Source organism: Chanodichthys erythropterus, chromosome 21, assembly GCF_024489055.1.
Source record: "Chanodichthys erythropterus isolate Z2021 chromosome 21, ASM2448905v1, whole genome shotgun sequence".
Classification (NCBI taxonomy): Eukaryota; Metazoa; Chordata; class Actinopteri; order Cypriniformes; family Xenocyprididae; genus Chanodichthys; species Chanodichthys erythropterus.
Window position 1 is genome coordinate 37733141 of NC_090241.1, and position 27954 is coordinate 37761094.

Genomic DNA, 27954 nt, shown 5'->3' on the forward strand with positions numbered 1-27954 from the left:
TGGTGAGATTGCTAAGGTGTAGAGCCTCTTCTGTATTATCAGCACAAGGAAGGAAGGAAAAAAAAATAACCAAAAGATAAACGAGGACAACTACTAAATGAATACCATGGATGATAAAGGAATAAAGTGAACACTTGAACACCATCAGAGAACATCACATGTTCTGCTTATTATTGATTTATTTTCTTCTTTAGGTGTTATGTTCATTTTCCAGTGAAAACAATGAAGCAAAAGACTCGATGCAGGAGCAGGATTCCAACTCTGTAGAATCTGTGGGATTTTGTAATGTGTAAGTAAAGCAAATGATCTGTGCTCAAGTAGTGTTTTGATGAAGTGCAAACACACATTGATCAGCCGGTCTGCTGCAGCTCTACCTCCGTGTTTTCAGTCTGACTAAATCATTCACTAACCTCAATGATCTCACCCAGTTCTGTCACAGCCAATGCCTGTCTACGAGCAGACCCGTTTTTTTTGTTAGTTTTTTGAGTAACATCAATCCACAAAAACATTGACTTCGTCAGTTAATTTTTTGTTTTTCTCAAGAGATTCCGAGATCATCTTAGGAGCATCTTAGGGCCGATTGTTCGAAATCAACTCATTTTGGTTCTCATCCAATACTGTCAGTACAGTCAGATCAATAATATTGTGGACTATAACGAAGCAAGGCAGAGGCGACAGTGTGAAGAACCCAAAATAGAACGTTTTAATTCAGAATATTTCATCCAGCTCCTTCTGTTTTATTACTATAAAGCTATTAAACAATCTGTATTGTATAAAGCGCTACATAAATAAACGTGACTTGACTTGTGTTTCAGGTTGCCTCTCGTCGCTGTTGCATATCTGGATGGCACGCTGGCCATTTATGATATGAATTCACAGAGCCTCAGACATCGGTGTAAACATGAGGTAATAGCTGAGAATCCGTTTAAATATGGCACATAAACGTCTTGCCTTATATCATCGGTGTGTTGATTAACGTGTGTGTGTGTGTGTGTGTGTGTGTGTGTCAGGTTGGTATAGTCCACCTGCAGTGGGAAGAGGCATCTGCCGTGGTTTCCACCTGTAATCTGGCTGGTGCCGTCACTCTGTGGGACGCTAGATCGGGAATCGTGATGTCAGAGTATCGCGGACACTCTGCTGAGATCCTCGACTTTATGCTGAACAGGTTAGTCTGTTAAACTTTAACTGAACTTAATGCTGTCTTAACTTAATGTTTTGTCTTTGTGGCACATGGGCCTGTGAGAGAAAGAGCTCACCAGAAACGCAATAATGTACGATTTAAAAAGCTAAAATCGTGTATGACTGACAAGTGGCGAATCTGAAATGAATGTTTTATTTCACATAGCTGATGAATGCTCCTGTTTTGCCAGAATGTAAATTTTCAGGAGTCACAACCGGATTTAAATATGGGTGTGAATCAGGCGGCCACTGTGGCTGGTGGATTTCAAAATCTACAAGCCACTCAATGTTTTTACCAGCCACTTTCTTGTTTTTAACCGACAATGTGTAACTGTATGTGAAAATTAATACTACAAAATCTACAATACTTAAGCAGTTTATTTAATCTCAAGTCTCAATGAAATACTGACATTTTCTCTTTTTCTCTTATACACACACAAACCATGAACTGATATACATTTCAGTACTGTTCGTTCAAACCGCCAATCGGAACGCCAATCGGAATCCTCTCAAGCGAGGACCTGTACATTCCGATTGGTTGCCGCCGAACCGCGTCATAGCTCATTACCATAAAGTTGACCTGATTTAAACTCTCCTCGACACTCTCAACGTCCAGGACGCGCCGCGCCGCTCTCGCCGGCTCAAATTGAAAATGAATGACTTCCTGTCACTTTGACGCTCTCGCCGCCAGCAGTGTGAACACAACTGTGGGAAGCCAAACACACCGCGTGCGATGTAACGCCACTTTTTTTTTTTGAAGGTGTGCCTCCTCTAAAAGTGTCCGCCGTCCAGGTGAAACAGTATGCTATTTTTATTTACCCGCCACGGTGGCCGGTAGGTGAAGCGAGTTTACCCGCCACAACACAAAATCACCCGCATTTGGCTGGTGGCGGGTGCTAATTTCCATCCCTGGTGTGAATCCCCTAAATTATTCCGTGTGTGTATGGAAAACGACTCGCACCCGAAATTGATTTGCCATAGCGGATAAACACACAAGACACCAAAATGCTATTTTTGACCAAAACAAAAAGACGTTCATGATTTTTTTTCAAAGTAAAAACGTACGTTCGGCAGTTCTTTCTAACCATAGGCAATGCACAGTTTTGTTTGGATTTGATTTATTTATTGTTTTGTTTTTTTTGCAAGATCTGGCAACGGGAACAAGCCGAGGCTCGTACTTCTGTCCTTGTGACGCATCTTTGATGCACGTTTCACTCCGATTCCGTACATACTGCAGAGAATTTGTGTAAATGTTGTTGTCACTACCTGAATGTTTTGGGAGTTAATTCTGTTAGAATGTGGTTGTCATTCACACTAATTACTGAACTGCGTGTGAACGGAACCGGGTTAGAGACACTAAAAAGTGAACTGACAATCGGTTTATCTGCAGTGTGTGTGTGTACAGGTCCATACATTTTGTTAGTTATTTTATAACAGTTTACTCTGATATCGGTTTCTGTGTTGTGATTGTTCTATTCTTCACATATCAGGTTTCAGCCAGAGTTGTGTTGTTTATTGTGAAATGTTCCTGTTCGTCCATTAATGTCATCTACACCAAATCACTTACAGCTGCTATTTTGCTTTCTGATTGTGTTAAAGGGTTAGTTCACCCAAAAATGTAAATTCTACCATCATTTACTCACCCTCATGTCATTTCAAACGCAGAAGACCTGTGATCATCTTCAGAACACTAATGAAGATATTTTAAATATTATTCTCCCAGATTTTGTCAGTTTTGTCCATAAAATTCATACTAAAAATTGAACATGCTTTGCTTCCTTGATGTGTTCGACCTCCATCATGGGTAAAATATTAATTTGTGCAGTAACTCTTTCATAGTTTGGCATGTTGGGTCAGTGTTCACAGCCAGTCTGTCGTGTCCACAGAGAGGCGTCAGTTGCCGTCACTGCCGGAGGAGACCATAAAGCCAAAGTCTTCTGCCTGCAGAGGCCCGACCGGTAGAAGCGACGGACCTTCATCCTCTGACCGCCGGGAACTGTAAAAACCTCACGGAGACACAGTCGACTTTAAACAGAAACTTTATAAAGTTTTAATAGAGCTGTGCTATTCTTTTATGTCATTCTTGTCATGACTGTGTAAATCTGACACACTGGTTGTTCTCATCTTTTGCTTGTTCTCATCTTAAGCTACATACAGGTATAGTTGGGACATTCACTTTATGGCCAAAAATTTGACTATTACAGTAATTTCTGTGAGAACAAATGTTAATACTGTACCATACAGTGACATTCTTGAGAAATTTGTGCTGCTGAGTTCGTGGAGGATCTTCTTCTGCTCCAGCATGACCGTGGCCCTGTGCATAAAGAAAGGGTTCATTGACTGTAGTGGAGTTGAATGTGACTGATCTGCAGGCCAGACCTGAACGCCACTGAACACCTGAATTACCTTGTCGACTGCGAGAGCCTCCATCACCCAACATCTGTGTCTGACGCACTGCTGCTCTCGTGTCTTGATGAACATTTTGATCATTCTTCCACACTCAGTAAAGCTTATCTGTGGGGACGTCTCTTTCTGCACAAGGTCATGCTGCAGCAGAAGATCCTCCTAAAACTGCTGCAACAAAATTAAAAACAACTCTCTAGAATCTCATTGTATGGTGTAGCATTAATATTAGTCCTCACAGTAATGACTGAAATTTCCAAACCCATTAATTAGAAGGGCATGTCCACATCCGTTAGACCATACAGTGTTGTATAAAATTCACTTTTGGCATAATCGTTACAGTAAAAATGCACATTTACTCATAGGCTCAGATTTCTAGACTGACGGGCATATTAAAGCTGCTGTTGTGTGTCTGTTTGCTCGTTCAGAAAAAGGTTTTCCTCATTCTTTCTCCCACCACGCTGTGAATCATTAGCAGTGACACAAATTTGAATCTGCCTGTGGATGCTCTTGGTAGAAGTTTATTGCAGATTGGTTTTGCCATACATTCTGCTGCAATTAATCAATGTCATGTTGAAACAACCTAATTTTTTCCCTTTGTAACAAGTTACCTTCAGTGATTTAACATGCAAAGAAATGTGATGGGTGAATAAACACACAAGTGATGTTAAACCAGCTGTGAGGTCGTATTTGCCAGTGAATCCACTCCATGGGCCCGTCCCAAAACGCAGACTTGCGGTCTTTGTACTTCACCACTTGTCTGTTTGGCTCAAGTGTTCAAATGTGCTTGAAGGCCAAAGTGTGTGTAGAACTTTTGATTATGTGATGGGACACACTTATTGTGTTGCAAAAATGTTGTAAAAGTTTTACAGAGCTTTATTTTAAAGGTGCCATCGAATTGAAAATTGAATTTACCTCGGCATAGTTGGATAACAAGAGTTCAGCACATGGAAATGACATACAGTGAGTCTCAAACTCCATTGCTTCCTCCTCCTTATATAAATCTCATTTGTTTAAAAGATCTCCGAAGAACAGGCAAATCTCATCATAACACCGACTGTTACGTAACAGTCAGGATCATTAATATGTACGCCCCCAATATTTGCATATGCCAGCCCATGTTCAAGGCATTACACAAGCCAGTATTAACGTCTGGATCTGTGCACAGCTGAATCATCAGATTAGGTAAGCAAGCAAGAACATCAGTGCAAAGATGGAGCAATAATTACTGACATGATCCATGATATCATGATATTTTTAGTGATATTTGTAAATTGTCTTTTCTAAATGTTTCGTTAGAATGTTGCTAAATGTGGTTAAAGTTACCATCGTTTATTACTGTATTCACTGAGATGAGCCGTCGCTATTTTCATTTTTTTAAACACTTGCAGTCTGTATAATTCATAAACACAACTTCATTCTTTATAAATCTCTCCAACAGTGTAGCATTAGCCGTTAGCCACGGAGCGCTATCAAACTCATTCAGAATCAAATGTAGACATTCATTCAGGGGACACCTTAGACATATTACATCTTGCAAAAAAACGTTCGATGGCACCTTTAAAATAAACGTCTAAATGTCTGTAACGGGCAACACAATTTAATTGTGGTGCTTCTAATTAAGTGATAAAGTTGTAAACATTTTACAAAATACACGTCGTCCTCCTATATGCAATATCACATTAATTTAACTTACCCTGAAAAGTTCCTGAAAAATGAATGATGACTCTTGCTAACACTGCTATTTGATAGCCTTAGCAAGAGTGTGTATTTAGTGTGCATTAAGGCACTGAGCTTTGGTCTAGAACCAGCATCTGTCCACAGACTTCTTCTGCAGTTGGTTGTAAAGAACACCTTCAGCTTTTAAACCTACACATACAGTTAATGTTCATGAAACCAAATTTGTCATTAAAGCTGTTAGATTACTTATGGTCTCTCAAGGTATCATCCACATGTTGAACATGTATGCTTTAAAACAGCTGCCCAAAATGATATTTGGTATGAGCATGAATATTAGTCAGTAAAACTATATTAGACACTCCACTGTATTTATTCAGTTACAGTAACCAGGACTCCCGCTTATACGTCAGCAAAATTGTCCATCCTGACCTCACTGATAACCCCATCTTATGCATAACACAGTTGTAGTTTTTTCTTTAAGTAATACACTGATGTCATTAATGTACACTAGTAAGTGGGGGGCTGGAGTTGATCCAGACCGCATTTCAGTCTGTTTTGCTTGGTGACATTCAAATATTGAACTTTGGCTTCTTTCAGAATTACTTAATATATTTCTTCTCTGAAAAAAGCAGAGGGAAAACATAACAAACAAGATATTTTTTCATAGTAATTACTTAAAATACCACATTCCTAATCGTGCTGTAGTATTGCATATCATGAAATCACATAGTGGTTAAGTTTAACCAGTTTCACTGGTAGACAAATATATTTTTAAAAAAAAGATAATTAAGCACTGAATACTGTTGAATCTATCTCTTTTAGTAAGAATGTCCCTAGTTTGCATTAGCTCAGTTTTAAGAATGGAGTTAAATATCTTTCAAGCATTTATGTAGTTGTGTGTATCTCTATACCCTGTATCTCTTAGTAGTTACACACATCTCTGACGTCCTCACGACCCATGGGTCTCAAACTGTGTGTATCGTCTGCTATCTTTATCTGTGATGCATACATGTACCAGCATACTGATGAAACTGATGTCATTGTAGGTTTGTAAGGGTGTTGCTCTGAGTTTTACGAGTGACGTTCCCGCTGGACTTGCCCCTGTTCACTTTCTCCGCTTGACAAGCGACTTTGTTTCTCTCCAGCCGCCGAGGATCTCACTGTCCAGAGCTCTGATGAAAAATCAGACATAATGGACAGTGCCATTTCCTTTTGCAGTTTGCTAACCCTGCCTGTAGACTTTTCTTACATGGTGTTAAACTACCTGACTTGACACTATGATGATGAAGACCTAAGAAATTTACTCTTCACTTCAAGCCAAGCTGATAAAAAAGGTACATTTTATGTCTCATTTTTCGTTTGCTCTAAGAATAACATTTCAGGAAACTCAGCATTATTAAAGAAAGTGTTGAATTTATGGTCTGGAGTTCCTCGTTCACGACTACTTGGGACATGGACCATTTACAAGCAAAAGGTATTTAGCATCTGCTTTTATTTGTAATGTTAATGTAGGCATTCAAATGTTTATTTTTAAACTGACATTTTTATAGACTAAAATGTTTGTTGTATATCAGAGCTGAATGTATTTTATTTGAAGTTGTACTTGAAACATCTAATCTAGTGCAGCACCTAATGCAAAGATTCTGAAAATGTAAAATAACTGCAAGGACATTTCTAAATGTAAATCTGAGTTCACTCTTTGCTTAAGGATATGATAATGTCAGAGAATAGCTATTAACTTTTAGAACACAATTATCTACACTGTGTGCAGAATTATTAGGCAAGTTGATTTTCTGATCATATTTTTTTTCCAAGCACATTTTACCAATTCCAATCCACATCAATCTTAATAACTACTATTAATATTGTTTTTAATCATTTATAAGTGATATATAATTGTTCATGAAGGCTGGAAATGAAAAATGCCCTATATTCAAGTGTGCAGAATTATTAGGCAGGTTTTCTTTTACAGATAAAATGAGCCAAAAAAGAGATTTAACTCAGACTGAAAAGTCAAAAATTATTAAATACTCATGAGAAGGACGCAATACTAATGTAATACTAGAAATGGCAAAGTTAAAGCATGACCATTGGACAGTGAAATGCTCATTGGGTCAGCTGGGTCATACAAAAACAGCTGGAGAAGAAAAGACACGTTAACTGCAAAATAATTAAGAATTAAGGTGAAGAATTAAGTGTGAAACCATCAGGAACCCTTTAGTCTCCAGCGCCACCATTTCCCAGTACTGAAACCTACCTGGAGTCTTCAGAAGTGTGAGGTGTCAGGATCTCAGAGACTTAGGTTAGGTGAAGAATCCTAAAAAGCGACCTGCTCTTAATAAGAATCACAAGCTGAAGTGTTATAAAATACATGAAGACTGGGTTTTTATAGGCCTTATAGACAGACAGCTTGAGAGTGACTCCTGAAGGACCAGCACCACATCCTCTTGTACCACTGTTTGAAGAATTTATCTTCCAGAATCTGGCAGTAAGGTGTGGGAGTTCACTTTTAGTCCATCTCTTATCCTGAAATGTCCATCTTGCAGAGATGGACTAAATGATCTTCCAAAACTTACTGCCAGATTCTGGAATATAAATTCTTCAAACTCCTTCAGGAGTCACTCTCAAGCTGTCTGTCTATAAGGCCTATAAAAACCCAGTCTTCATGTATTTTATAACACTTCAGCTTGTGATTCTTATTAAGAGCGGGTCATTTTTTAGGATTCTTCACCTAACCTAAGTCTCTGAGATCCTGACACCTCACACTTCTGAAGACTCCAGGTAGGTTTCAGTACTGGGAAATGGTGGCGCTGGAGACTAAAGGGTTCCTGATGGTTTCACACTTAAATCTTCACCTTAATTCTTAATTATTTTGCAGTTAACGTGTCTTTTCTTCTCCAGCTGTTTTTGTATGACCCCGCTGACCCAATGAGCATTTCACTGTCCAATGGTCATGCTTTAACTTTACAATTTCTAGTATTACATTAGTATTGCGTCCTTCTCATGAGTATTTAATAATTTTTAACTTTTCAGTCTGAGTTAAATCTCTTTTTTGGCTCATTTTATCTGTAAAAGAAAACCTGCCTAATAATTCTGCACACTTGAATATAGGGCATTTTTCATTTCCAGCCTTCATGAACAATTATATATCACTTATAAATGATTAAAAACAATATTAATAGTAGTTATTAAGATTGATGTGGATTGGAATTGGTAAAATGTGCTTGGAAAAAAAATATGATCAGAAAATCAACTTGCCTGATAATTCTGCACACAGTGTAGATTTGAACTTGAAGCTCTCATGATGATTCCGACTTGCTCACATCTGCAGTGAGCTAAATAGGAATCATCATGATCAGAAGATCTGCTATGCTTCTTACTATCTTGGAGGAGTCAAGCAGCATGAAAAGAACGGGGCCCAGCTGTCGCAGTCTGTGTTAGTATCTTGTGACACCATAAATGCAGTGTTCCCTTGCTTATAAAAGGTCAGTAGGTGCTTTTCCGCTGTCGTCCAGTGCAAGCCAGGGCTAACAGCGTGCCGGCAGGGCCAATATCCTCGGACCTCGAGCCGCAAGACCAAAACCAAGCTGCGTTTCCACTGTCGGGGCAGTAGAAACCACCCTTAACACACCTCTATAGAACGACGTCATACAATCCCACCGTTTCACAAGCATGAGGAAGCTACCAGACTGAAAAAAACTACATATAGTGCACATCAAACATGCTGAATCATGCTGTATTTATCATTATTTCACATAAAACGAGAACACATACTCATTCAGTTGCACCTGCTTCCATTTATTTGTGATCACAGCAATGCACAAAACAACTTCAGAGGCTTACACCTTAAGAAAAATACTATTAAAATGTCATATTTTGTCACATTTCTTTAGAAAGAGTGAGCATTTCTATTTATTTTTCACATAATTATGTTCAATTCAATTCACATTTATTTGTATAGCGCTTTTCACGATACATATCATTTCAAAGCAGCTTTACAGAGAATGCATGTCAACATCACAATTTAAAGCTTGCAGTTAGCAAATAATGTAATAATTTAGGCAATTAATTTACAATCACTGTTAGCAGTTTAACTGAACGTAGAAGCAATGAGCTCCTGGGAAAATGAATTACATTAACAATAATTAGGATATAGAAATTGTGCAATGTTCATGTTGATCCAGATGATTGTGTCTTCTGAAGTCCTCGCAGGAGTTGGCACCGTCTCTTCATAGGTTTTGGTCATCTGAGGTCTTCTTAAGAGGATCTTAAACTGGATCCAAACTGAAGCTGATGGACGGGTGTCCCGAGGCAAAACAGAAAAGCAAATGGAGAATAATTAGCGTAGCTGCTGTTCATAACATTAAGCAAAAATAGTGATGTGCAATTGATCTGGTATGAGATGCATTATGTAAACGCTTGGCTAAAGAGATGTGTCTTTAATCTAGATTTAAACTGGGTGAGCGAGTCTGAGCCCCGAACATTATCAGGAAGGCTATTCCAGAGTTTCGGAGACAAATGTGAAAATGCTCTCCCTCCTTTAGTGGACTTAGATATCCTAGGTACAACCAGAAGTCCAGAGTTTTGTGATCTTAAAGAGCGTGAAGGATTGTAGGGCGATAGAAGATTGGTTAAGTACACAGGAGCTAAACCATTTAGAGCCTTATAGGTCATTAGCAATACTTTATAATCAATACGGAACTTAATAGGTAACGAGTGTAGAGATGATAAAATTGGTGATATATGATCATATTTTCTTGACCTGGTAAGAACTCTAGCAGCTGCATTTTGTACTAATTGTAGCTTATTTATTGAGGAAGCAGGACAACCAGCTAATAATGCATTACAGTAATCTAGTCGAGACGTCATGAAAGCATGAACTAACTTTTTACTCGTTTATATAAACAAAATTGTGATAGGTACGACCTAAACCACCGTAATGCCTGGCCCTGAATACCAGTGTAATTTTGTAGTCGGTTGTGGCGAGGGGGGCGTGGTTCAGCAAAGTCTGCAACGGCAGAGAGCGTCAGGAGACGCGTGGTAAACGAGCGGGTTTAATGCGAATCATGAACACCTGTTTCTCATTCCAGTAATTGGCACGGAGACAGGATAAAACACCAGGAGAAGCAGGAGTGTGTGTGTGAGAGAGAGAGACAGAGACAGAGACACAGAGAGAGAGAGACGTTTTACACACACTTTATTTTACCAATTGATAATACTCAACAACAATAAATAATAAATACAATATGTAGCTTTTAACCCATATTAATTATCATTTTTCATTAATACCAAAAAAACACTAATTTATCATCATCATCCACATTAATAAAATTAACATTTATGCACCACTTCCTTTTAAACATTAACATATCATTATTCATTTTATAAAATTCATACTCTATTTTAACTCTAGATTCCACCAAAGCTTTAAACAATTCTACTATATTTATTCCTCCCCCTTCAATTTCAATTTTGTATGCTTTCCAAATAGTTAACTTTGCCTGACCAATTAAAAAATTGGAGAAGGTACAGCGCTGACTTTGAGACTTTGAATATTTAAACCCAAAAATGAATATTGTTTTTGAAAAATTCCAACCAAAACCTTTGAAGATATTCTCCAAAAGATCAAAAAGAGGTATAATTCTGTAACAATCAGAAAAGATATGAAACACAGTATCTGATACATTACAAAATTTGCAAACTGAAGATATGTTAAGGTTACACTTAAACAGGAATGTTTTCGTTGCTAATGCACAATGCATGATACGCCATTGTAAATCTCCTGATCGTTTTGGCAATGGACTTTTATAAAACAAATGCCATGAAGGTGATTGTACATCAGGGACAGATAAACAACTCCTCCATATTGTGTCCATCTTATCCCTGAAATGTTCAAAAAATCCTAACTTCACACATGCTATATACAAATGTCGCTTATTACTTTCCAAAAAGGACATATGTTGAAGCTCTCGTAAAGAAAAAAGTTGTCTTACATCCCCATCTTTCTGCCAATTATGTGGTGTAACAAATATTTCAGGAAAAGAACATTCGTTTAAGCCACTCACAAAAAATTTTTCAAGAAACATATTCAATGATGTAGGAAAAGATGATTTTAACTTTCTTAAAACGTTCTCCACAATCCTTTCTGACCTTCTCCCCATTTGTTTAGTAATTTCTTGAACAGAGAACCATTTATTTTGCTCTGTGTCAATTAAATCACCCACTTTTAAAACACCAGATGAAATAAAAGTGTTGATTTCAATATTTGGCAGAATAGACTGATGACATAACCATGAATTATAAAAAAGTGGTTCTTCGAGACCAAAATGATTCTCTCTTTCCACATTAAATATGCTCCATGCTCTCAATACGGATCGATAGAAACCATTCACACCAATATTTTCAATTGCATTATTGGACATTAGGAACAATTGTCTGTCAAGTCCCATTTTACTAACAGCCCGTAATACTGCTAAACCAAACATAATCCATGGCTGCGGTTTAGTGTTATAAAGCAGTTTTTGAGCCGATTGTAGTCTCATAGCTTTCCATTTAGAGATTAAATCAATGAGACCTTGACCACCCTCAATCACGGGTAAATTCAGTATGCCTGAATGAATCCAATGATGCCCTCCCCAGAAAAAGTTCACAAAATGTTTCTGGAGCAACTGTAAAAGTCCTACTGGAGGATCTAAAACAGTCAATCGGTGCCACAACATTGAAGCAGCTAAATTGTTTACCACTAAAACTCTGCCTCTATATGATAACTGCATTTGAATCCAGCTCCATCTCTTTAATTTTCCCAGTAGCTTTTCAACTACTCCATCCCAGTTCTTCATCATAAATTGTGGAGTTCCAAAATAAATCCCAAGGATTTTCAATCCCTCTGTATTCCAGTGGCATTGTTGTGGGAGATGAGGTGAAATTTCTCCCTGCCACTGACCACAAAGAAACGCTTCTGTTTTATTCCAATTTACCCGTGCTGAAGATGCTTTTTGAAAGTAATCCAGATGCTTGCTAAGTTGAAAAATATCTTCTTGAGATCTTATTACGACCGTAACATCATCAGCATAGGCAATAAGACGAACTGTAGTAGTTTCACATGTATTTGGATTGAGGACTGAGATACCTTGCAACTTTTCCCTCAGAACAATTAATAATGGTTCTATAGATATTACATATAATAGTCCTGAGAGGCTGCATCCTTGCCTTACGCCTCTGCGCACAGGAAAGGGTCTTGTTAAAATGCCATTTATCTTCAGCATGCTGTAAACATCTGTATAAAGTATCTTAATCCATGAGATGAACTGTTCTCCAAATCCAAAAGCTGATAAGGCATTAAAAAGATAACCATGGTCGACTCTGTCGAATGCCTTTTCCTGGTCAAGTGACAAAAGGCTTACATCAAGTCTATATATCTCAGTAAGATGCAATAAATCACGCACAAGAAAAAGGTTATCAAAAATAGAACGTTTTAAAATACAATAAGACTGGTCTTCATGAATTATAGAAGCCATAACCTTCTTCAAGCGATTTGTTAGTGCCTTTGAAAGTATCTTATAGTCTATCCCTAAAAGGGATATGGGACGCCAGTTCTTCAGGGCTCCTAAATCTCCTTTCTTTGGCAATAACGTTATAACAGCTCTTCTACAACTGAGAGGAAGAGCTTTTGATTTTTCACATTCAAGAAAAACATCATATAAATCTGGTCCAATCAGTGACCACGAAGCCTTATAAAATTCAGAGGTCAGTCCATCCAATCCTGGAGATCGTCCTGCAGACTGTTGTTTAACAGCCGCACTCAACTCTTCAAAAGAAAGTGGCTTTTCTAATTGTATCTTCTCTTCTTCACTCAATTTTGGAATTTCACCAAGAAAAAAATCCATTGCTTCAGAATCACAGGATTGAGCACTATAAAGTTCTTCATAAAAAGACAAAGCTTGTGAAAAAATTTCTCTCTTTTCTGTTGTCTCTCTTCCATCAGGTAGTTTAAGATGATTAATTAATTTCTTTTCTCGAACCTTTTTTTCCAAACCGAAAAAGAATGATGTTGAACAGTCCATATTGTTGAGCTGAGTAAATCTTTTTTGTACAATTGTTCCTTGATTTCTTTCTTCATACAAATTTTTCAAAAGAAAATTATGTTGTTCAAGTAAGTCCACACTTCTTGTTCCTTCTTCATTTATGGAGCCATTCAATCTCATAATCTCTTGCTCCAGCTGTTCAATTTTCTTCTGAATTTCTTTTGTATTATTTTTTACATATTGTTGACAAAAGGACTGAATCTGAATTTTTCCAATGTCCCACCATTGACTTAGGGACTTAAACTCTGTCTTTCTCTCTCTCCAAGCTCTCCAAAAGAAAGTGAATAAATGCACAAAACTACGGTCTTGCAGCAAACGATTGTTGAAATGCCAATAGGATTTATAAGTAGTGTTTGATGTTGAGACAATGACAGAGACATAATAATGATCAGAAATTGGTGTAGGATTAATTTTACTCTCGAAGAATTTTCCTCTTCTACATTTCTGAACGTATATCCTATCTATTCTAGCCCCCGATATCATATTGGAATTCATTTTCACCCATGTATACTGCCTACATTTAGGGAACGATTCTCTCCACACATCTGTAAGCGAATGAAAAGTTATCACCTTCTTCAGAGCTTCTGCTGAATTTGGATGGGGTTCATCATGATTCCTATCAACTGTATGATCAAGGGTACAATTAAAATCTCCAGCTACAATAACTATATTATCACGAGGAATATTAGTCAAAGCATCTTGTAATTTTTTAAAAAATAAACCTCGTTCATACCCAACATTGGGAGCATATATATTAATGAATGAAAAAGACGGATTCTGCAGGATAATATCAACCCGCTGCATTCTACCAGGAATGATTTCCATCATATTGGGAGTATTCCCCTGAACACTTTCCGCTATGAGAACAGCTACCCCAGCACTTACACTGGAACCATGGCTAAGAAAAACCTGTCCCTTCCATTCACCTAGCCATTCTACCTGGTTAAATAAATCTGTGTGTGTTTCTTGCAAGAATATCACACTAAACTTTTTAAAAGCCAAAAATTTAAAAAGAGCACTTCTCTTTTCTTTATTTCGACATCCATTTAAATTTAAGGATCCAATATGTAAAGATGTCATAAAATCTTACTATAATGCAGCAAGCAAATAACATCTCCCACAGAAACCGCCCTTTACCATATCTCTATTAATTACTCTTTTGATTAATCAACTTCTTTACTTTGGTAATTATTTTTTTAAAAGACGATATTGTTTTTGTCTACTAAACTCATCGACTGTTGCATTCATCATTACATCTCTACAAGACACTAAAAATCTTTTCAAATCTGGAAAAAACTGTTCGAGTTGTGGATTCCGTACACCTTTAGTCTCATCAAGGAAAACACCAATCTCTCTAGCAGAGTAGAGTTTTACTTCACAGTCACTCAGTTCTGATATCTCTATTTGAGAATCATTTTCTCCCATTTCAAAACAACTCCCTATACTCTCACATTCATTTTCTGAATCACAATCAGACCTGTTGACACCGGAGCTATCTACAAATGGCTGACTGCAATTTTCATTCACTGCTTCATCGGATTTATTCTCACTTTTTTCATTCTCCTCTACATACTCCATATCTGGATCTTCATCTTCTCTATCTTTAGATTGAGGATGTACTTTTTGTGGTTCTACTTTTGCGTTCTGTTCTTCCACCACATTAGGGCATGCAGCACCATCTAATGGTTGATCAACTCCAATATTTACATTATTTGTCTCGCTAGTACTCTCATTACCCGCTAGCGTTACATTCTTCTCGACTTGTTCATCAATCACTTCGTGAACGGCAGTACTATTCTCTTTAACATTGTTTTTATGAATTGTTTGTGAAGCTGCCGCATCACTAACCATGCCTTCTGTATTTTATGATCTATAGTGTCGACTGTGTCTCAACACTAACACTAGTATTGAGACACAGCCTTGGTCAGAAGCTAGAAGTAAGTCGTTTGTAATTTTAACGAGCGCAGTTTCTGTGCTATGATGAGACCTGAATCCTGACTGAAATATTTCATAGATAGCGTTTTTTTGCAAGAAGGAGCACAATTGGGCCGACACCACTTTTTCTAGTATTTTAGACATAAATGGAAGATTTGAAATGGGTCTGTAATTTGCTAATACATTTGCATCTAATTGTGGTTTCTTAATGAGAGGCTTAATAACTGCTAGCTTGAATGGTCGTGGGACGTGACCTAGAGATAAAGACGAGTTGATAATATTGAGAAGAGGTAACAGTTCTTGTGATCTGAGGAGGTTTGAGCAAACTCTCCCGTCTAACTTTACTATTACCGCTTTGGACCAAGGTATTCGGGGGCCAAAAAGCCCTGGCTGTTGGCCCCGATGAAGCCCTGGAATTGAAATGCGTGGAAATGTGACGGGCCCTGGGACGCACTAGCACACTCTCTTCTGGCCTGACAGTGGAAACACGGCTAATGTGGCAATAATAACATCTGTCATATAGATTCTCACTGAGGAAAATATGTAAAATCAGTACTGAAACCTTTCAGAGGAAGGAGAAAAGAAATTAGTTTTGTTGACAATTTTAGTAAAATGGAATAATGTTTCATTGTTCAACAATATTTCTTCATTTGTTAATGTTTAATCAATGTATTACTTTCCTCTTCATACAGATTTAACAATGGACGTTTGGCGTGGAGAGTTGTGGTAATGGGTACGGTGATGCGAAACACCTCTGGGAGTGATGTGGAGGCCCAGCTAATCTATGCTATCACCCTGCCCATCTCCTGTGCCATAATCCTGATCAACCTGCTCATCATCCTGGCCATCACCTGCAGCCGTCAGCTTCACAACTCACAGAACTACTTCTTCCTAAGCCTGCTGGTGGCTGACTTGTGCACAGGTGTGGCGCTTCCCTTCATTCCCTGGATGGGCCTGAACCGCCCTCTCAGCTTCTCTTCCTGTCTGCTGGTGCACGTTTTCCCCAACTTTCTGTTCCTGGCCTTCCTCTTTAACCTAGTACTGGTGCACTATGAACGTTATCGGAGTATCGTAAGTCCCCTCCGACGTGGACAACTCTGGCTGCATCGGCGATTTGCGCTTCCTCTGCTGGCCGTGTGGATGCTGCCGATGCTGTTCGCACTATTGCCTGCCTTTGGCTGGAACAACAAGGCTATTCATGACCAGAATGGTTGTTGTCCAGAAACCAATAGCACGGCACATTCTAACTGCGTGGCGTTGACTGGAGAGCGTTGCTGTACATACCGCAGTGTCTTTCCAAATGCTTTCATCTATTTGGAAGTGTATGGCCTACTGGTACCCGCCATCCTTTCCATTGCTGCGATGACATGCCGGGTGCTGTGGATCACACGAGAACAGCTGAGGGACATCCAGCGTCTGCAGCGTGCTGTAGCAAATAAGGAATACAGACGGAGACTGGAAATGCGTTATGCTTGTTGTGTGGCAGCTGTTTCCCTCGCCTTCTTGGCCTGCTGGGTGCCCTACATTGTTTACACCCATTTAGGGATGGAGTTTTTGCTTCGGCGGGGAGGAAAGAGCGATCGCACTGGACACATTGTGCTGTCCTGTGTCGGGGTCGGGGGCATTGCTGTCGTGCCCCTGCTTCTGGGACTTGCCAACAGGGAATACACAGATCCAGTCAAGAAACTGTTCCGCAAACTAAGGCACCGCTACGGAAATACAAGTGTGCAAATGGACAGTAGCCTTCGATTCTGTAACAGTTGATGTGATTGAAGTTTATATTTATAATATTCAACTTAAGATAAACTGTGATTTCGATTTAATTTTCAAAATAAAATGGTTTGGAAAAATAAAATGGTTTGGAAAAATAAAAAAACTGGAAAAATGTAAATGGCTAGATAATTCAGATCTGATAAAGCTTCAGATTGAGCAGTGATGATGATTTTGATGAAGAATGTATTACATAAGTTCTAAACATGTTCGAGAGGAACATATAATCCTGTCAATCATAGCTCAAGGATTTACAAGTGGCTGTTATAAATTCTATGGATATAAAAGGCGCTGTTACCGTGAAGAATCTGAATAAGGAACACAGTTTAATTAAATCCAGTAATGAAGCAGCAGGTGCTGAGCGTGACAAAGTACATGCAAGTCTTCCTCATTAAATTTATTGAAGTAAGACTTAAAAAAAGAATCCATATATGAATGTAAGCCCAAATCCCCATTTTCCAAAAAAGTGACTAACAACTGGAGTAAATGCTGTGGTTTACTAACTGCCTCTGTCTGTGCCCTTGTTTACAGCTAGTATACATCACAGTATACACTACAGCTAAGAGCATCCTTTGTGGATGATCTTATAACAAGACAGACATCACCAGATATTTACATGAATCTGAAATGTCTTCTGTTAAGTTGTTGTGATCATATTTCATCAAGGGGAGAATCTCTGAATTCTCTGAATTCATGACTGCATATCTGGGCATGGGAGGGTGGGTGTTTGGAAATTAGACACATATTTCTATTTCTGTCCCCTCCCACAAAAAAAAAAAGAGAAAGTGTGAAAAAGGGGTATACACATACCATTGTTCAGTTCAAAGTACATTTTAAACCCTATTTTCATGAGCATTGTAAATAAGAGCACATTAAACCAGGAGTGCAGCATAAACCAGTCATGACACATCTAGTTTGTGGAAAAACTTTGTGAAAAGATTTATGGATGATAGAGGGAACTGTTGTACTTAGAGCACAATATTCTCTCTTGAGAAACATGAGGGGACCTCTGCTTTTTGGCAGTCTTTCAAATATATTAAAATAATATCACACTCTCTGATGTTGTGTATTATACTAAATCTGAAGACACTCATATTTTCTTCCCATGCTGACATTCTTAATTTCAGAAAATGATCACTTCTAAGTAAGGAAGTATTTTTGTATGCCATAAGAAAAGAACATTCTTTGTCCTTGGATTGTGGTTTTTGTCTGAAAGGATGAGGGATGCTTTGGTTAGATTTTAGAAATCTGAGCAAAAGATAACAAATTTACATTAGTATGACAGTGACGAAAAACAGCAGTGTAGTAATGCCAGATAAACTGCGGAAGAGATATTTTCAGAGGCTAATACTTTAATTCAGTTCTGTGCAAAAGAAGAGTGGATTCTTTGCCTGCTGTAAATAATTTAATGTAAAACTAGCAATATCTTACCATATTAGAGTTGTCAATCATCTTAATACCTTAATAACGTATTAGTTAGGGTTAGGCTGAAGTGTCATGCTACCGGTTTGAACCACAATGCCAGTCAGGTTAGGTTGTTTGGATGCATTGTTTCTTACAGCAGGAGCTGAATGTGGTGGCTCTTCTGTAAATTCAATACAGTTTACAGTTTATCATTAAATATATTACTATTATTAATCTGATTTATTTTGTTTTTTTTCTCTCAGTGGAAATTTAATTTGGTTTTGCCTGCAAGCCTTCATTTTAGCAGAAAAATTAAGAATCACCTTCAAGTTTCTCAGAGTAAATATGATCCTGATTTCAATTCTGTAGAAAACCTATTTATTTCTGACCTGTTTGTTACTTTTTGCTTCGTGTTGTAACCAGTAACTGCAAAAAGTTAGTTAAACACATATCCTAACGCCTGGAACACATTTACACATGTAAACCACACTAAAAAGGACATTCCCAGATAAGTTTGTTCCACTTAAGAGGTTTGAGCCTGACCTTAAAGTTTGTTTGGATCTTTCATGTATGAAACAAAATACATTCTTTCACATTCATTCTTGTAGTTGTTGATAGATATGAAAAAGTTTGCAATGATTTCCAGAAGCCAAGGGGATGTTTTGTTTATCCACTTAATGTTATCTCTCACACATGATCAAATGCTCCAGACTTTCTGTACACACTTCACTGATCTTGAAGTTGTATGGATGCATATGCACTACGACTGTTTGTGGTACTCCACCTGTGGAGGTCAGCACCAAAATGTTGTCGTCTTTATACTCTTTTCATATATCCATTTTTGTTTCCACATTTGTTTTTTTATTAGCATTTTTGAAAATCTTCCTCGAATAATTCTTAGAATCAATAGTCAAACTGCAGATGATGCACAGATACATGCGAGTGGCTGGAAAGTTTGTCTTTACACACACACAGTGCGGACGGGCCCCGCTGATGATGAAATTGATGTAAATTATACTATGCGCAAGACATAGCAGCAAAGGGACAGCTGAGGTATACTCTCAACTTAACCCTAAGCCTGAAATGAAGTAATCTGTATTGTTGCTGCTTAAATGCTGCATTGATCATGTGGACACAAGGAGAACACAAATGTAAAGTTGAGGAGAAACAGGCCAGGGCACAGTAGACAGCTCTGGATGGATGTGAGGAGGATGTGTTTTGGCTGTGCTCTGTGTATTGCTGTCACTGTGCAGTGCATTCCAGAGCCTTTCTGCTGCTCTAGTTCAGCCTTACATGGAACACTGGACTGCGCTTTATGTGGTTCTTACCTATAATGGAGTGGAAATATTGGAAATATGGATATATTATAGCATAATTTTAATCAATTCGTATTCATATTTTTATTTATTGTCTCATTTTTGACACTAAGTCAGACCTTAATCATGTTTGTTTCAAACAGACTGTATATGTAATGTTCTGTAATTCACCCTTCACCAGGAGTTTGATTGACAGGCGATCTGACCAATCTTAATGGTGGTATTATGTGCCCCTCCTTGCTATCCTCCATTTTGTCAGACAAACTAACTAGAGAGTAGAGTTAGTACATTACCGTCAGTGGACTTGACAGTGTTTAGCTGTCTTTCCATGGTTGAAACAACATTCCTTCTTGTGTTCATTAATGTTTATTTTGTGCTATAGCTAGCAGTAAAGAGGAAGAGATTATCGGTATCTTCTCTGCATGAAGATACGGAGCAGAGACTGCGCAGTGAGTTTAGTGATAGGGTTAGTAACTAACCAACAGTAACTAAGGGGGCAGGTCTTTGCGAAGGGTCAACTGGCCTCCCATTTGGATTCTTTACAATTTAAACAAGCAGTTATTAGGCACGAAAACGTGAATTGTGTCACATTTGCTTGGAATCACCTCAAACTGATGTCGGTCCCAAGCGAACGCATTAGCCTGCCATTTAAGGTTTGCTTAGAGCTGATTGATGTTTATTTTACCTTCCTAAGCCAAGCCCCTATTTCAGCAGAATCATCATGTATGACTATATATATTCATTAAGTGCCTCTCATTTCAAGCTTGTCTGTTGAATTTTTAAGAAAATTGCTTTATATATCTGGCAGTTCCCTCATGGATTACCAGGGTCATGAGTCATGATTAAGGACGTTGTGATTGTGGAATGTTGTCATACAGTTGCGATTAACATGTCAGTCATGTTTATCTTTTTTTCCCTTTTTTTTTCCTTTCAGCCAGTGCTCAAAGAACTTTACAGAGCAAGAACATGAAATTACATTTAAACAAGCAAACCAGATAATATAATAGCAAATAGAATATATGAAACAAACCGCAATGACCCCCAGCTCCGGTACTCAGAAAGAAGTGCTTCGCTGTGAAGCGGCAGCTGTTAGTAAACAAACTCGGATCCACGCCAAATGTTTTCCAAGACCATTGACACTATTGAGATAAATAATAACCAGCTAAAGTCTTACAGAGTGCACCTTTGAAATATTTCACATAATATTTTAAATATTACAATAATTACAAGTGTTTTACTTTAGTTGTGATGGAGTCTGACATACAGTTGTTATTGGAACCCAATGATTTGTATTATCAGTGCTTAAAAGCTGCCTTGATCATGTGGACACATGGAGAAAACAAATGTAAAGTTGAGGAGAAACAGGCCAGGGCACAGTAGACAGCTCTGGATGGATGTGAGGAGGATGTGTTTTGGCTGTGGACGGGAGAGAGAGATGCGCTGTGCTCTGTGTATTGCTGTCATTGTGCAGTGCATTCCAGAGCCTTTCTGCTGCTAGTTCAGCCTTACATGGAACACTGGACTGCGCTTTATGTGGTTCTTATCTATAATGGCTCAGAGTCTAGGGAAAACTACTTTTGCATTATAATTTTACATTATTACAGTATTTACTAATGTTTCACTATAGCTCTGTGCATTATTATATTAATGATGTAATACTGAATTAAAGATTATTAATATAAAATTTCATTTTACAAAATTACAAAACACATCCTTACCACCTACAGGCTCAGTGAGGTGCTGCGGTCAGGCAGGAAAACTCAGGTGTGCCTCATGTACTTCTCACATCCCATCTCTAGGCAGAAGTGTTTCCTACAGAAGAAAAGATCTCATTTTGACTAATATATATATATATATATATATATATATATATATATATATATATATATATATATATATATATATATATATATTAGGGGTGTAACGGTACACAAAACTCACGGTTCGGTACGTAGCTCGGTTTTGAAGTCACGGTTCGGTACAGTTTTCGGTACAGCAGGTGGAGAGAAAACTAAACATAAAAGTGCTTTTTTTTATTATTAAACAGAGGTTTACTGAACAAATTGTGTTTTTGTCTTTAAAAATATGAAATTAAATTAAAACTAAAAGTTTCTTAAGGATAAACAAAAATAATCTCTGCTAATAAACTATGTAGGGAGCCCTAACTTGAAAGAAGCCCAAACTATTAGCCTAAATTCAATTGCTTTTTATTTTTAGATAAAATAATCAACACTCAAATAACAAATTGTATGCAAACCTGTAAGCTGCACCTAAGGCAGTTTTTGCATTAACTTCTAAATGTTTTTACTCCAATTGTTGAAATATAATAATTTCTACACAGTGGCTGTTATTTTAACATCAGATTTATTTAAACATACATTAAATAGCTGTTACAGATCCCTTGTTTCCCTGGACTCCATTTCCCAGAATCCTCCTGTTCTCCTCACCTGCACACACTTCCCTCGTCAGTTCCTCATCATCACGGATCACCTGCACCTGGACTCTATTGTTAGCACTCCTATATATTGCACTCACTCCCTTCACTCCTTGTCCGTTCTCTGTTGTGTTAAGCGTATGTTTGATGTCTCCTTGCCTATGTTCATTAAAGTATTGTCTATTTGTGGAAATCCGTGATCTGCCTCATCTCTACACCAGCATACCGTAACAGAAGAACGGACCAATACGTTGGATTTTCACAAGAAAAAAAAAAAAGAAATGGAGGCTTTCCCCAGCTCCCTGGATCCAGCTCCTCCAATGCCTCTCACCCTGACAGCCAGCGATCGCCTTATCGGGCTCCTGCAGGTAGGACGTTCGCTGGAGAGGTATGTGGAGGAGTTCGTTGAGCTCGCTTATTTGTCTGACTGGCCTGAAGCAGTTTTGATCTCCCTGTTTTTGGATGGATTGGATGATGACACTATCCGTTTTGATGAACCTGTTTTTTGTTTCTCCTTAAGTGAAACTATCAATTTAATTTTGTGGTTAAATGGCTCCAAACTCTTTGTAGAAGAGGTTCAGGATCAGTGTTGTCGTCCGGTCCATCCAGAAACACGGTTGGCCGGGCCAGTCAGTCAACCTCCGGCTTCCTCCGCACACCTTTCCAGCGAACTCCCTGCCTGCCCCAGGCTGGACCCATATTCCGCTACTGGGCCCAGTAAGCGGAGGAGGAGGAAGAAAGTGGCCCCAGTGTCTCCAGAGCCCGCTCCAGTGTCTCCAGAGCCCGCTCCAGTGTCTCCAGAGCCCGCTCCAGTGTCTCCAGAGCCCGCTCCAGTATCTCCAGAGCCCGCTCCAGTATCTCCAGAGCCCGCTCCAGTATCTCCAGAGCCAGCTCCAGTATCTCCAGAGCCAGCTCCAGTCCCCACAGAGCCAGCTCCAGTGCCTGTGGGGATTTTAATTGTATTTGAGGGGATGAAATGGCCCTCAACCCCAGTCTCCTCCGAGCCAAGTTCTCCAGTCTCCTCCGAGCCTAGTTCTCCAGTCTCCTCCGAGCCTAGTTCTCCAGTCTCCTCCGAGCCTAGTTCTCCAGTCTCCTCCGAGCCTAGTTCTCCAGTCTCCTCCGAGCCTAGTTCTCCAGTCTCCTCCGAGCCTAGTTCTCCAGTCTCCTCCGAGCCTAGTTCTCCAGTCTCCTCCGAGCCTAGTTCTCCAGTCTCCTCCGAGCCTAGTTCTCCAGTCTCCTCCGAGCCTAGTTCTCCAGTCTCCTCCGAGCCTAGTTCTCCAGTCTCCTCCGAGCCTAGTTCTCCAGTCTCCTCCGAGCAAGCAGCGCCAGTCTCCGCCTCCGAGCAAGCAGCGCCAGTCTCCGCCTCCGAGCAAGCAGCGCCAGTCTCCGCCTCCGAGCAAGCAGCGCCAGTCTCCGCCTCCGAGCAAGCAGCGCCAGTCTCCGCCTCCGAGCAAGCAGCGCCAGTCTCCGCCTCCGAGCAAGCAGCGCCAGTCTCCGCCTCCGAGCAAGCAGCGCCAGTCTCCGCCTCCGAGCAAGCAGCGCCAGTCTCCGCCTCCGAGCAAGCAGCGCCAGTCTCCGCCTCCGAGCAAGCAGCGCCAGTCTCCGCCTCCGAGCAAGCAGCGCCAGTCTCCGCCTCCGAGCAAGCAGCGCCAGTCTCCGCCTCCGAGCAAGCAGCGCCAGTCTCCGCCTCCGAGCAAGCAGCGCCAGTCTCCGCCTCCGAGCAAGCAGCGCCAGTCTCCGCCTCCGAGCAAGCAGCGCCAGTCTCCGCCTCCGAGCAAGCAGCGCCAGTCTCCGCCTCCGAGCAAGCAGCGCCAGTCTCCGCCTCCGAGCAAGCAGCGCCAGTCTCCGCCTCCGAGCAAGCAGCGCCAGTCTCCGCCTCCGAGCAAGCAGCGCCAGTCTCAGCCGCCGCCGAGACCTCAGCTCCAGTCTCAGCCGCCGCCGAGCCCTCAGCTCCAGCCGCCGCCGAGCCAGCCCCTATTATGAACTTTGTGGTTGAAACAACATACAGCCCTAAGACTGTTTACCCTCCCTGCCTCCCTCTCCCACCTCCATCCATTTGTGTTTGTACTGAACCTCCACCTCAAGCCCCCTCGCCCAGATCTCCACCTCGGACCTCTGGGCGATTACCTACACCCTGGCTCCAACCTCCCTCTGCTCCACCGTTGCCCATCAGTCCTCCAGCCTCACAAGTCTCCATCCTGCCCCCGTTCACACCTTGGTCCCTCGTCAGCCTGCCCTCCCCTCTGGACTGCACTCCTCCGTCTCCGCTCCGTCCCTCCATCCCTCGTTTCCAGTTGGCTTCCTCACTCCCCCTGGTGTTCACTTTGTTGTCTGTCGTCTGTGTTCAACTGCGGCCTTCTGGAGCCCCGGCTGCGCTTCGGTCGGCGGAGCCATGGATTCCGCCATCTCCCGCCGGTCCTTCTGCGCCGACTGGGCTTGACGGCGTGAGGACGTCAGCTCCTGACCCGCCATGGCGGCCCGCTGCACCTGACCCGCCATGTCTGCCCGCTGCACCTGACCCGCCATGTCTGCCCGCTGCATGTCTGCCCGCTGCACCTGACCCGCCATGGCTGCCCACGGCTCCTGACCCGCCAGGGTCACCTTCGGCCCCTGACCCTCCATGGCCGCCTTCGGCTCCTGATCCACCATGGCTGCCCACGGCTCCTGACCCGCCATGGTTTTTGGACCTGCCCTGGAGACCTCCACTCCAGTCTACTCCTCCCCCTGCTCCGGTTTGAGGTCTCCAGGGCGCCCGCCCCCCTCCCGGTTGTTACATCTACGGCGCGAGGACGCGCCTACCGGGAGGGGGAGGTACTGTTACAGATCCCTTGTTTCCCTGGACTCCATTTCCCAGAATCCTCCTGTTCTCCTCACCTGCACACACTTCCCTCGTCAGTTCCTCATCATCACGGATCACCTGCACCTGGACTCTATTGTTAGCACTCCTATATATTGCACTCACTCCCTTCACTCCTTGTCCGTTCTCTGTTGTGTTAAGCGTATGTTTGATGTCTCCTTGCCTATGTTCATTAAAGTATTGTCTATTTGTGGAAATCCGTGATCTGCCTCATCTCTACACCAGCATACCGTAACAATAGCCTAATCAGGATATCACTAAAATATTAAGTAAAATAATGAATATATTGGCTAATACAGTGCATATATTAAGCGAAAGAGTTCATTTCTCTAGCGAACTAACAAGCTGTGAACACTGAATGGCTTTTCTGAGGTAAATGCATCATGACATATTGTTGAATATGGACGCTTTCATTGATGTCTTTCCACCGTTGAAACACTGAATGAGCGATTACATGAGTTATGACCGTTTCAGTAAGATCTACTGAATCTTGCAACATACCTTCAGATGTTCTTTCATGTTTATTCTGTAACTAGTATTAAGGAGGAAAAGATGAACACATTCACTTGCGCTCCGCGCTCGCGCTGCCGGTTGAACTGAGGCGCCTGTACAGTGATCTGTCACCCCACATCAAAGCACGTCAAAATGGCATTTTCTGTTTAAACATCATGATTTCGTGGACAGAATTTGAAGGATGACACTTTGTTTCTTATCGAAAGTAACAAAACGCAGAGCTTATTGCGGTTATTGGTGGTGAATATTGGTTGCAATGTAATGCTTCGGTACACACGTGCACCGTACCGAAAGCCCTGTACCGAAACGGTTCGGTACAAATACGTGTACCGTTACACCCCTAATATATATATATATAGTCACTTAGGATGAACCATCTGACAAATTATTAAATGTAATGCTGTTACCAATGAACATTTTAATTAAGTAATTGAGTAATTTAGAGTAGTTTTAACTCAAATTTTAATGCATTTCATCATAATACAATTCAAAACTAAGGTAGTTCTTTGTAGAGAAATTAATTATTTATTTCAAACAAGTACAAAAGATTCAATCAAAAGGAATACATATACATTACAAAAAAAAAAAAAAAAATTATATATATATATATATATATATATATATATATATATATATATATTACTAGACATGACTCCAAGTTTCCCTTTGCATGGATGTTTATTAGAAGCCAACAGAAAGTCACTTCAGATGCAGCAAAGTAACTCAAACAATTATACATGTATGTGTTAAGAAATGCATGTCACTTTCCAAGTCCACTAGTTCCACTAGTTTTAGCATACACCATTTTCCTGAATGGCTGCACAGCATAGGCATATAACTTTTAAGAATATTAAAACAGGAATTGATCAAATAACAGAATTTTAATAGTCCTTACATAGACTCAAACCAAAATATATTCAGACACCTTGAACATTTCATTCATTAATACAGTTTATTCACTATAGTTTAAAAAAATATAACAAGGTCTTAAGAGTTAAACTTTGTCAGAAAAAAATAATCTTAATTATGTCAGATAACACTAAAGCAAAACATGGTCAGGTCAAAGTGTCTGAATAATTTTTGGTTCCAAATTTGTATCAATTTTACTGGTAGTCCACTGTATAAAGAATTTTTGGGTATAATTTGCCAAAGTTTATTTTATTTTGCTATCCTCACTTACAGAAAAGAACTATAGTGTCCTGCACCCACTAATAAAAATATATCAAAAATGTCTGAACAATTTTTGGTTTGACTGTATTCTCATTACAACTCTTTTAAAGAAAATATTTAACTCTAAAAATCTCCATTATTCATTCAAAAGTGATAATGTTTTTTTAAAAAACATTTTTGAAAATCATTCCAAACCCATTAGACCACTTTCACAAAAGATGTAGCCTCAGTCACCGTTCACGTTTGGCGTATAATGAAATATTATGCCTAACATCATATTTTGTGTTTCACTGAAGAAAGTCATACAGGTTTGGATTAAAAAAAAAAAAAAAGAATCCGATCATCAACCAGATGGAACTGGATTAAAAATTTTGAATGATTCAATCCATTCTAACTTCTGACCTGTAATGCTGACTGAATCATAAAAACACAGGAGTCTTAGTAGGTGCCTTTGTTTGGTGCCTTTTGTTGTGAATTAGTTTAGAAGTGTTTGCAGAAATGGTGTGTCTTTAGCTGGTTGTTGAAAGTTATAATGGCCTCAGCAGATCAGTTGGAGGTTGGCAGCTCATTCCTTCAGAGAGCAACAGAGAGTGAAGACTTCATGGCTCATTGTGAAGGACCAAGCATGGAAACCAGAGACTCCTGGACTGATACTGAAAGCAGTAAATGAAATAGTTTTTTTTATAGTCAGCAGTGTAAGTGTAATAGCTGTGTAAGAGTTTCAGTGTCAGTGCAGCTGGCAAATTATAAGTTAGTCAAGTCAAGTCAAGTCAAATTTATTTATATAGCGCTTTTACAATTGGTAATCGTTTCAAAGCAGCTTTACATATTAGAAGCACAGAAAAAAAAAAGGGAAGTGGTTAAAACTGTACAAACAAGCGTGGTAATATGTAACATATACAAGATGGTGCTACATTAAGCCAATGTCGGCTGACTTCCAGGGGTGGAAAAAACCCCCTAGGAGAAAAACCCAGCGTGCTAGCACTGGGAAAAAAGTCCTAGGAGGGAAAAAACCCCTTGGAAGATATATATATGTAAATGTATATGGAGATCAAAATCTGAATTGTACATTTTTATTATAGAGATTAAAAATCGATTATATATAAATATATGTAAGCGGATACGGGGATCCTGGGCTACGTTGTAGTCAGGTCCAGACGCAGGTTCTCCATCTGATCTGGATACGGCCTGGATCCAGCACCCGGCAAA

General features: G+C 39.9%; 2 protein-coding genes across 2 annotated transcripts in view; both read left to right on the forward strand.

Moving 5' to 3' along the window:
* Positions 1-4251, forward strand: part of aamp (angio-associated, migratory cell protein) — an 8362-nt gene extending 4111 nt beyond the window's left edge. The window contains exons 8-11 of the mRNA XM_067374121.1: positions 195-289; positions 816-906; positions 1011-1165; positions 3066-4251. Of these exons, the coding sequence (XP_067230222.1) occupies positions 195-289; positions 816-906; positions 1011-1165; positions 3066-3141 (417 nt within the window). The 3' untranslated portion in view covers positions 3142-4251. The remainder of the gene's footprint in view (positions 1-194; positions 290-815; positions 907-1010; positions 1166-3065) is intronic.
* Positions 4252-6633: 2382 nt separating this feature from the next.
* LOC137010574 (G-protein coupled bile acid receptor 1) lies at positions 6634-17045 on the forward strand. Its single transcript, XM_067372644.1, has 2 exons — positions 6634-6736; positions 15974-17045. Exon 2 carries the CDS (start codon positions 16011-16013, stop codon positions 17043-17045), a length of 1035 nt encoding a protein of 344 aa, XP_067228745.1. The 5' UTR covers positions 6634-6736; positions 15974-16010.
* The last annotated feature ends 10909 nt before the right edge of the window (positions 17046-27954 follow it).

Excerpts from the sequence above, each read along its gene's own strand:
- LOC137010574 (XM_067372644.1), top strand. The coding sequence starts at position 16,011 with ATGGGTACGGTGATGCGAAACACCTCTGGGAGTGATGTGGAGGCCCAG.